At 39.1% G+C, this 11889-nt stretch overlaps 2 protein-coding genes across 2 annotated transcripts; one reads left to right on the forward strand and one right to left on the reverse strand.

Moving 5' to 3' along the window:
* Positions 1 to 8302, forward strand: dipk1b (divergent protein kinase domain 1B). The gene is made up of 5 exons (XM_041969121.1): positions 1 to 522; positions 1588 to 1722; positions 5867 to 5974; positions 6869 to 7045; positions 7180 to 8302. Exons 1-5 carry the CDS (start codon positions 454 to 456, stop codon positions 7990 to 7992), a joined length of 1302 nt encoding a protein of 433 aa, XP_041825055.1. The 5' UTR covers positions 1 to 453; the 3' UTR covers positions 7993 to 8302.
* A 2120-nt stretch (positions 8303 to 10422) lies between these two features.
* LOC121630412 lies at positions 10423 to 11538 on the reverse strand. Its single transcript, XM_041970692.1, has 2 exons — positions 11339 to 11538; positions 10423 to 11240 (listed from the first exon to the last, which is right to left on the reverse strand). The coding sequence occupies exons 1-2, from the start codon at positions 11526 to 11528 to the stop codon at positions 10423 to 10425; spliced, it is 1008 nt and encodes a 335-aa protein (XP_041826626.1). The 5' UTR covers positions 11529 to 11538.
* Between the last annotated feature and the right edge of the window lie 351 nt (positions 11539 to 11889).

Genomic DNA, 11889 nt, shown 5'->3' on the forward strand with positions numbered 1-11889 from the left:
ACGAAAAAGAAAACCCTCCCAGCTGAGGTCTCTCCCTTTAGAGGCGCAGCGGTGAGTCGCCGGGAAAGGATGATGTTTTCGCATCGGTCCACAGAGACATCTGTGTTTCTGTTTTGACGGGTAAAAGAAGACGCTGCCTTTACATTAAGCGGATTTGCTGGATGATAGCTTTAATTTCTGTGCGTCTCGATGATTTTCTGGCCCATATGGAGCTGAAACTGCTCAATTTCAAGGACGCGCACTGGATCCTTTTTTTATCCGGCGAATGATTGATTTAAAAGAACTGGATTACGACATCCGCTGTCGTGTTTGATTAAATAATAATAAAAGAATCGATGAGAAATAGAATAGAATGAATAGCTGATTTGCGGCGCATGGCGCAGGCTGCTGTAGGGATGTGATGTGACAGGGATCTCCGGTTTCTCGCTCCGCTGCCTCCTCATACAGTCGCTCATGATGCCCAGAGCTTTGCGGAGGCTGGTCCATTTGATGCTGTTCTGCCCTTTATCAAAAGGATTGCAGGTATGTGGAGCATGATGCCAGGCTGATTTAGTCTCAAACCATCCACAAAGTAAATTAACCAGCACACATGTGGATTTATCTTCTGCATCGATGACACTCGAACACATGCATTGCAAAATGTCGCGAGTCCCGGAAAAAATGCGAGATAAAGATGCTGCAGACTAAGATATCAAATATCCTGGCTTTCAGGTGAACAGCTGCTTATTTGTTTTCATGCCTTAATATATTGATAGAAAATAAGCATGTATGGTGCAAAGAACTTCAAGTAAAACTGTCTATGAAATATGATAAAACACCAAGGATTATTGATGTTTTTGGTCATTAATGTACTCCAGCAGGGTGCATTTTATTCATTAAATTATTTAGAGTATGCTAAGATAAACATGATTCATGTAGGACAAAACAAACCCAAACAGAAGAAGATATTTAGCACAAACATAGTCAACATTTGGCCTTGAATGGCTGCACCGACTCAAGATTGTGGTTGCATAAACTCTGCTTCTTATCCAACAGGCATCCCCCATATCTTTTTTTTTTTTTTTTTATTTTGTGGGGAGAGTTAGGACATTTGGGCCACATCTGGCCCATGGAACATGTGCCCTAGCCAGTTATAATATACCCGACTCATGACCTTTGGCCCATTTTCTGGCCTAAATAGCACTTGAACTGAACCAAATAGCTGAATGGGCCAAATATGTTTGCTAACAAAGAATATTTCATCATGTTTTTATATTTAATTTTATTAAACAAATTGCTTATCACTGGATAAAATTCTAGGATGAAGAGCATAAATAGGCTGAGAGCCATTGTTATGAACCGTTTATAAAGAAAAATCTCAATAATCATTCAAAATCCAAATCATTTAGTCTATGTATCATGTGACCCAATTTGAGCTAGTACTGATTCATCAGTGTTCACATAATATCGTCTGTACAGATGTGGGAACCTCTTCCACTGGTGTGTGAACTATCTTTAACCTTAGGTCAGACGACCTCTGCTGTGCTTTGCTTGGGACTTCTTTTGCAATCAGTCATCATACTGTTCTGTACCTCCCACCCTCCACAGAGTCGCCTCCCAGCCATTAAGGTGAAGTACCTTCTCCTGGCTTGGCTGGGCATCCTCATCATCAGCTGGATCGTCTACATGCAGTATGCTTCTTATGCTGAACTCTGCCGTGGGCATGTCTGCCACATGGTCATTGTAAGTAAATAAAACATGTACTGCAGGCATGAATCCCACAGTTTGGGGTAAAACACAGTTTTTTTGTTGCTGGTTTTTCATCAATAAAAATCACATAGATGGAGACAAATGGATAGAAGCACTGTATTTATGTAGGGAGTGAGACATTTCAAGGCTAGTTGGCCTCTTATGTTATCCAGCATATGGTCTTTTGTGTTTTGGGAGAGATGTCGCCTATAGCTCAGCTGCTCTCTTGCTGTGCCCAGCTGTTTCCAGAGCTCTCAGATATTGAGAAAATAACAGACAGTGACATTTAATGGCACACAGAGGAGCAGAAAAGCCATTAACAGACTAACAAATCAGAGTAATTAGTGTACACTGAAAAGTTCAATGATGTATTTTCATTCTAATAAATAATCAGTTCTGTTTGTGTACCTGTACCATAAAGCTGCACATTTGTGAGTGTGACCTTAGTTGGACATCTTTCAAAATGTTGAGAGAAGAACGATCATTGGGAAGCTTTTCATTGGATACAAGATGACACATTAAGTAGGTTACTCCATTCTGCTTCACACTCCACATTATTCATACCAAACATGAGGAACAGCAAGAGGATGCACAAGTGAAATTAATTCTAGATCCACTGGATGTTTTTGAGAACATGAATATTCACTTTTTGCATAGAGTTGATGAAGCTTCACCAGTTGCAGTTTAGCTTATAATAGCTGGTTTTCTGTGATTTGGATATCCAAGATGGTGGCGCATGTGGACTGATTTATCACCCTTCTCTGTCCCAAAGCTTGAATTTCTGTTGGGTTACTTGGACACAAGACTAACAAGGATCTAGGAAATTGTGAAAGGGCTGCATACTGCCTTTGTGTGGCAACAATTAGAAAAACTGGATATCTGAACATGCAAAATAAAAAAAAGACTATTAAACCTGACAAAAAGCCTCTCTACAGCTTACAAATACTCTTACTTTCTTCTCACAAGCTGCTGTGGCCATGTCAGAAAATTATTTCCCACACGCAAAGCATTGATTATCTTTTGATAATAAGTCCTACACTTTATTGGACACTCTGATTGGTTGGTATCATTTAACGTCACACATACTGGACATGGGGGTTTAAAAAAAGCTTTCTGTTGCCCAAGGGCAACACTGTGCTGTAGAGAGTTATTCACACGCCACAAGTTAGCATGACCCAACATCCGTGACTTATATTATTTACATAAAATCACTTATTTATCCTTTTGAAACCTTAATATATAATCGTAAGATGACTGATAATAACATTCTTGTACATGCAGAAGTGTTATTTTACAGTATTTTTGTATTTTTCTGAGTAGATGAATGTAAGACTATGCTGCTGAAAGCTTGGCTCAGAGATCATTTTTAATTTCTTGTAAATTTATTGTTTGAGAACAAAATGCTTTCTTGTTCTTGGTAAATGGATAAAAACTTGTCTGGCTTACATGAATCACACTTTATTGGTGATCTCTTTATGCAGGTTTTTAGCCAATATGGCCACGTAAGCAGATGCATCAGTTGCAAGTGGCACATGCAGCACACAGTAACTTGTTCCCCACAGTAAACAACACATGGTTTGGGTTTGGCATCTTGCCTGAACACACATCCATCCTAACAGCTAGCCCTGCATTGGACAACAAGTTCTGCCAATTTTGCCGATTAACTCATCTCCAAGTTGAGATGTATCATGGCACATAGGCTGCAATAAACTGGGGAATAGTGAGCTTCAAAAGCATAGATGACAGATTGTGTTGCTGTTGGACAGAATCAGGCTAACTAGACCAAGAATAATATTTCACAAACAGACAAGATCTTGCTACGAATCTCTCCATCTAACTGTGGGAAAATTGAATAAGCATCATTCAAAATACATACAATTTCCTTCTTTATTTAGTGCTTTTGTAATGCTGTAATTTAATGATTTTGAACTGAATTTGCAGAACTAAAGCCTTTACATTGCACTGCTTGTAAACAGAGTTCCAAACAATAAAAATTTTAGGTTCCCTCTCATACTAGCAGTTACTGTTAGAGCCGGATGAATTTCTAGCTCATCAGAGTTAATCTGATGAACAGCAGTGCATAAAGGGAGTCAGACAAAAGATGGATTACTTTAATATTCCAATGTACAAACCTAAAATTCTTATATTCTCATATTCTTTCTTATAAAAACAAAACCCTGCATATATAGGTGAAACTCAAAAACTTTGAATATTGCACAAAACATATTTGATTTATTTAATTAATTCAACATAAAAGGTAAACTAATATAGTATATAGACTCAGTATATGCAAAGGGAGATATTTCAAGAATTTATTTGTTATAATTTTGATGATTATGGCTTACAGCTTATAATAACACAATATTCTAAATCTCAGAAAATTTGAAAAGTGTGAAAAGGTTCATGTTGTAGCCCCTAAGTGCCGCACTCTAATCAGCTAATTAATCCAAAATACCTGCAAAGGACTCCTGAGCATTTAAATGGTCTCTCACTCTAGTTCAGTAGAATTCACAATCATGGGAAAAGTTGCTGACCTGACAGCTGTGCAGAAAACCATCATAGACACCCTCCACAGGAAGAGAAAGCCTCAAAAGATAATTGCAAAAGAAGTTGGATGCTCTCAAAGTGCTGCATCAAAACACATCAATAAAAAGTTGAGTGGAAGGGAAAAGTGTGGAAGAAAAAGGTGGGAAAATGAGCAGAGATGACAGCAGCCTGGAGAGGATCGTCAGGAAAAGCCATTCAAAAATGTGGTGGAGCTTCACAAGGAGTGGACTGAGGCTGGAGTTAGAGCTTCCAGAGCCACCACACACAGACGGATCCTGGACATGGACTTCAAATGTTGCATTCCTCTTGTGAAGCTGCTGAACAAAACACAACGTCAGAAGAGTCTTACCTGTGATAAAGAAAAAATTTACTGGTCGTTGAGCAGAGGTCCAAAGTGCTCTTTTCTGATGAGTGCAGGGTTTGCATCTCATTTGGAAATCAAGGCCCCAGAGTCTGGAGGAAGAATGGAGAGGCAACAATCCAAGACACTTAAAGTGCAGCGTGAAGTTTCCTCAGTCTGTGTTGATTTGGGAGCCACGTCATCTGCCACTGGTGGTCCACTGTGCTTTATTAAGTCCAGAGTCAACGCAGCTGTCTACCAGGATTTTTTTAGAGCACTTTCATGTTTCCTTCACAGCATGAAGTGTTCTTCCATTTTAGAGATGCTGACTTTATTTTCCAGCAGGACTTGGCACCTGCCCACACTGCCAAAAGAACCAAAACCTGGTTTAATGACCAAGGATTACTGTGACGGATTGGCCAGCAAACTCTCCAGACCTAAACCCCATAGAAAGTCTATGGAGCATTGCAAGAAAAAGATGAAACACAGGAGACCAAGCAATGCAGAGAGTTGAAGGTCGCTGGTCTCCATTACAACCCAGCAGTAGACTGATAACGTCCATGCCACGCTGCACTGAGGCAGGAATTCATGCAAAAGGGACTCAAACCAACTACTGAGTTCATAAGCATGACTATACTCTTCAGATGGTCAATATTTCTGTATTCAAAATTCTTTTTTTATTGATTTAATTTAATATAGTAATTTTCTGATATTTTGATTTTTGGATTTTCATAAGCTGTAAAATATAATCACCAAAACTATAATGAATAAATGCTTGAAATATCTCACTTTGCATGTAATGAGTCTATATATTAGTTTCTCCTTTAAGTTGAATTAATGAAATAAATAAAAGTTTGCATGATATTCAAGTTTTTTGAGTTTTACCTGTATGTACAGCTAGCCTAACATTAATTTTCTATCTGTTGGCTAGTATAGCAGTGTGCATGCGTTGTGATAACAATCTATAGATAAAACTATGACAGTTTGCCATAGAAATACAACCTATTTGTAAGAAATGTGACATGAGACGTGCATGTGGAGGAAGTAGAGACAGCAAGTTTCTCCAAAGAGTCGACTGACAGATGAACTAACCTTGAGGATATAAATATAACACATTTTAGATTGACTGATAATATAATATTGCTTAAAAAAAGCTGTTGTGAGAGATAAAAATACTGCGTTTGACCTTGCTGGTGGATAAGTAGCTTCCTGTTTCCTGTGGTTGATGTTATTTCTTTATTTTCTCTGCAGTGTGATCACTACAGGAGGGGTATAATATCAGGCTCTTCATGCAAGGCATTGTGCGATCAGAGATCTCTGACCTTGCACCGCTGCATGTCCACCTCCCCCACGCATCAGGTAAAACAAACAAACATGCTCGAGCCATACATGCAGATTAACCAATGGAAAATATATGCATATAACCCAATAACCTTTAGTCTGATGGCTCAATATTTAATCATCTCTACTTAACATGTATTTTAGAAAACGCTCGATAAAATGTTAACTTTAGCAGTAGTTTATCAGCTTGCAGACATTTGACATATTTTGTGCTCATTATTTTGAATGAGACCATTAAACACAATCAGGAAGATGAACTGCTGCAAAAAGGAACAGAATATCAGAAAAACAAAACAAGAGGATGGAAACTTAAACACAAAATTAGCTAAATACAGCAGTTGCAAGAAGTATAAAAGCACCAAGAAAGATGTGCAAGCCAAAGACAATGAGCCATAAAACACAAAGTCGTGCAAAATATCAACAGCACAAAATGATAAATAAAGAAATGAGCCAATTCAATAAAGACCACACAATGATGTTAAACTACTGCAGAGACACACAGGAGCACCAGGGAGAAGAAATGTATTTAAAATATAAATAACAACAATACAGCTGGAAATACTAATAAATGAATGATGTCTGCAATGAGACTCAAAATAATCAACAAATAAGAGCTTCAAACTGGCCCCTAAGTAAGACAGGCCTTTACTGTTTGTGTACTCAGAGGTCTTTGTCTCACATAACATGGTATTTGTATGTTACATACTAACAAACAGTGACACAATAAACATGCTGTTTTATTGTCAGCGGGAGTGAACACATGCTAGTTTACTAGTTTTATCTGCTAATTTGTAGAGATAATAAACTTAAGAGTTGACAACAGTTGTTTATCTCACATTAAGTTACGTTATTAATGACTTCAGAAAATAGCCAGTAAATCTACACTTTTAACGACAGTTTCTATGCTTGCAGGTTTACATTGGGCTATGGAAGGAGAGGCCTGTGGTGATCAAATGTGGCATTGAAAATCCACTGAACACTGATGGAGCTCCAGACTCTGTCCTGCCACAGGAGATTACTTTATTTGACAAACCGACCCGTGGAACCTCTATGGATGAATTTAAAGAGATGCTGCACAGTTTCCTCAAGGTACAACATGATCTACGTAGCACTTGCCAACATTTAGATAAGAAAACGTCTAATCCAAAACCACACACACAAGTAAAACTGTTACTATATTAATGTTTTAAATTAATTTTTGATATAGAACTTTCTTCCTGCAGGCTAACCTTGGTGAACAGCCATCTTTGAGCACTTTGGTAGACAGGGTTATTACTCTGGCTGATGTCAATCAGGACAGCAAAGTGTCCCTTGCAGAGGCCAAGTCCATCTGGGCTCTTCTCCACATCAATGAATTCCTACTGATGGTGGCGCTGCAGGAAAAGGAGCACACCCCCAAGCTGTTAGGCTTCTGTGGAGACTTATATGTGACAGAACGTGTGAGTCACAGCTCCCTCTACAGCCTTGAGGTGCCTCATTATCTTAAGCCCATCATCCCAGAGGCCTTAAGCTCCAGCTTGAACCACTGGCTGGCACCAGCGTGGCCCCGCAGAGCTCGCATCACCATCGGCCTGCTGGAGTTTGTGGAAGAGGTCTTCCACGGTTCGTATGGGAGTTTCCTAATATGTGATGCCAGCCCTCACCACGTGGGCTACAATGCAAAATACGACTGCAAGATGGCCAACCTGCGCAGTGTGGCGTCAGAAGCTGTGGTGCGGGCTTTCTTGAAGGGACGGCGATGCGAGACCAATTCAGACTGCACTTACGGCCGGGACTGCACAGCCACATGCGATCGACTGGTGAAGCAGTGTAACACTGAGGTCATGCAGCCTAATCTTGCAAAAGTGTGTGTGCTGTTGCAGGATTTCCTGCTTTTTGGAGCACCTTCAGACCTGCGTGGGGATCTGGAGAAGCAGCTACGCACCTGTGTGACACTCAGCGGTTTGGCAAGTCAGATGGAGGTCCACCACTCATTAGTTCTTAACAACCTGAAGACATTACTGTGGAAGAAAATTTCTAACACACAATACTCCTGAAATGTGGCTGAAGATGAGCAGTTTTTAATGATGAAACTTTATCATATGCTTTGAGGTTTGGTTATTCATGTATTTTTCCTCTTACAGTTACCGCAAATATAACAAGATACTGTGAACTACTGAACACACAATGTGAAACAAGATGAAGCAGGCTTGAAACCTTATATAGCCCCAATCATGGTTTCTTATTTTCAATGCGTTACATGAAGAAGTTTATGTGTTTGCACACAATATTCTCAGGACACTGCCTGTAACATCATTTGTTAAATTCTGTATGTAAAATAATTTTTGAAATAAAGAAACCAGCATAAATTTGGGTTTTCATAGAATGCTTTCTTTTGAATGTATTGTGATGAGATATGGTAGTTCCTGCACTTTATTAGGTACACATAATTTAATAATTGCTAAACAGCCAGACACATGGCAGCAACTCAATGCACTTAAACACTCAGCCATGGTTAAGATGACTTGCTGATTAAAACTGAACATCAGATTTGGGAAGAAAGGGGATTTAACTTTGAATGTAGCATGGTTGTTGGTCCCAGACAGGCTGGTCTGAGTATTTTAGAAACTGATCATCCACTTTTATTTTCACACAACCATTTCTAGGGTTTACAGAGAAGGGTTTAAAAAAGAGAGAATATCCAGAGAGCAGCAGTTGTCTGGACCAAAAGGCCATGTTGATGTCTGCGTTCGAAGGATTGTAGAAAAGCAAATGTAACTCAGACAACTACTCTGTTACAACCAAGGTTTGCAGAATACCATCGCTGAACGCATCTCTGAGTACAACCTTGAAGATGTGCTACATCAGCAGAAGACCACACCAGGTGCCACTCCTGTCAGCGAAGAACAGGAAACTGAAGCTACAATTCACACAGACTCCCCAGAACTGGACAATAGAAGATGAAAAATTGTTGCCTGGTCTGGTAAGTCTCAATTTCAGCTGCCACATCCAGGTGGTAGGGTCATGTATCTATCTTGTCTTGTGTCAATGGTTTAGACTGGCTGTGGTGGTGTAATAGTATGGGGGGGATATTTTCTTGGCACACTTTGGGCTCCTTAGTACCAATTATGGCAAAGTTTAAACACCACAGTCTGTGTATTGTTGGTGACCAAACACCAGAAAAGTTTTTTTTAACATAAATTAACTTCTAATTTGCAAATCTTCCTCAGGCAGTTGATTTCCAGTGGACTCAGATGAAATTGTATTAATGTTACAGAGAAACCATGGCAACGGAAAACTGATCTAATGAGTTAATATAATGCAAAGATAATACTGAGGGTCAGAGCAACTGATGCCATTACTTCTTCATCAAACAACTGAGATCACTGAGTTTTGAGGAGAAAAATAACGTTCTTCCTTAAATAGGTTTCAGCTCCCTGATATAGCATGGTATAAGGTTATAGCATCATCTCTTTTCCCAATGCAGATACATGATTCATCACTAAGTAGGCCTGTCACTTTCTTCCAATCATTCGCAGCCCATTTTCTTTTGTGTAGGTGTGTTTTCTGGGTGGATATAAAAATTTTTTCTAACAGTTCAGTCACAAACAATGACTCCTTGTACTGCCTATTCAATTTTAATTCCACAGTCCAAATGAAAGTCCTCCGAGTATGGGGATCCCATCATCTTTACCAGGGGTAAAAATGTACATATGAAATGCTGCAATCTTCACTGGACGGTGGAGGTGTATGTGTATATGCTATATGCAAAACTGTATGTATTATAAAGTTGAGAGCAGAAGTCATTTTATTTTTAACTCATTCTTTTAAAAAAAAATTTGAATATTTTTAGAGGGGTTGAAAATCTTTGAGGTGATAAAGTTCTGGTATTCACAAGAAAAATTATCGTTCTGCTCTAGGAATACAAAGTAGACAGGAAATTATACAGAGGCATTGTGATGGCCATTTGGATTTACATGATTATTACTGCAACAACCAGAAGCTGAATATTTTCAAGAAGGTCTTGTTTTTTTGTGTCTTTAAGTATGTTGGGAACGCTGAGTCATATGCAGCAACACAATACGCCACCAGATGGCGACATTGCTGATACGACAGCACTTACAGTATAAATATAACATAAATTTGTTTTAGTTCTATTTCATGTTTAGATTTTCTATTAAATCAGCCGAAAATAGCATCAAACTACAAACCCTGTTATATATTGTCTACTGAGAAAAGATATTTCCCATTCACACAAAGGTTCTCATCCTGCTCTCAGGAAAGATTACTGCCATGTAGATTGTGCCTCATAAAGATGATCATCACATCAAAAATGACGCTGAACGTTCTTTTTAAAATAAACGTGTCATGGTTGAAAGTTAAAGCTAAGAGCTAAGAAAACATAATAGCAGCTGCATCACTAAATGTTTTTATTTCTGTTAAAGGGTAGAATAGTTTCCTCTTCATAAGCACACTCCATGGGGTAGTTAGTAGTACGGTGCCAGGAGTGGAGTCACAGCTGAAGAGTTTCTTCCCTTTCTTGCCTGCTGAATCTCCTTGTTAGGTTGTGAGGTGATGTTATGCCACCCACTAGACTGAAGCTGCCATTTACTGCAGGGTGCATGCATCCTCTTACATGCACAATGAATCATAAGGAGGTGAGCGTGCATAGGGGTCTTAGGAGGCATTTGTGAGACATTTGTGCAGATCTTGTTCTCTAACACAACGGTCTGTACATTGGAGGCATGTCTGCCACTCACAGCTGCCCTGCCTCTCTTTGGCATTAGTTCCGGGTCTACAATATACCCACCTTTGGGTCTGTAAGGAATATGTTTTTTAAATGACCTTGGCTCTATGTTTGCTTTTTGCAGCCCCAGATTATTTTCTGTTTCAGAAGCTGTGCTGATCCCGATTGACCCTAATCCATCAACTGGATTTCTGTCTTCCTTTTTATTATGGTATGAACAATCAGCCAGGGGACACATATACACACTGTCACGATCCTTTGTCAACATTTTTCCTTGTTGCTTTTGTAAGGGAGCCCTCTGTGGGGCTGGTGGTAGTAGTGGCCATGCAGATAGTTTTGCCTCCGTTGTAGAGGGAACGCTGACTGATAATACTCTCAGTTCTGGTGGAACTTGTGTTGGTTTACTTGAGGGAAGTTCTTCTTTAGCATTTGAACTCATACTTTTTTCTAGATTGTGAGAAGATTCACCCGACATACTGGGTGTTGGTGAAAGGAAGTCCTCTGTAGATGGTTTTAGGACTTCTGCCTTTTTGCATTCTTCTTGAAAGAAGTTGTTCTCTGAGAAGATAATAATAATAATAAAAGACAAAAAAATTAAATTAAGAAATGTCACATTCCTATCCAAACAGCTCTGACACTATCACTAACATACTTACCCCACTGCTCTTGATACAGAAAAGCAACGTTTGCAGTATCATTTGATCTGCCATCCCTAAACTGTAACATTTTCTGTGTATATGTTGATAGAAATCCTGGGATATCATCAGGATGTGCTAGGAGTGTTGCCCTGGACATACACTCCACCAAGCTTCTCAGCCCATATGGTGTGGAATTACTCTCACACATCCTCAATGGATCTGACTGTACTCCTCTGATGATAACTTGTGGAGATGTATGCAGAATGTCTGACAACAAGAAGAATCACTGCTAACTGTCACAAAGAAAAAAGATTCCATTCCAGAATATTCAGGATTTGTCACCATTCACTTCACACAACACTCAATGTTTTATTCACAGCACTACCAGAGGATGTATTAATGTGTGCATGTGTGCAGGAAACAGGACTACAAGCATAAAATTAAAAAATCTGTTTAAGCAAACAAAACACACAAACAGCTAAAAATAAAGAACTCACAGCATGACGGGAAGAAAACATCACATTAAATATGCCATCAGCAGTGCAGAATATTTTAATATTTAGTAATAA

The sequence above is a fragment of the Melanotaenia boesemani genome, chromosome 19, assembly GCF_017639745.1.
Source record: "Melanotaenia boesemani isolate fMelBoe1 chromosome 19, fMelBoe1.pri, whole genome shotgun sequence".
In the NCBI taxonomy this organism is placed as follows: domain Eukaryota; kingdom Metazoa; phylum Chordata; class Actinopteri; order Atheriniformes; family Melanotaeniidae; genus Melanotaenia; species Melanotaenia boesemani.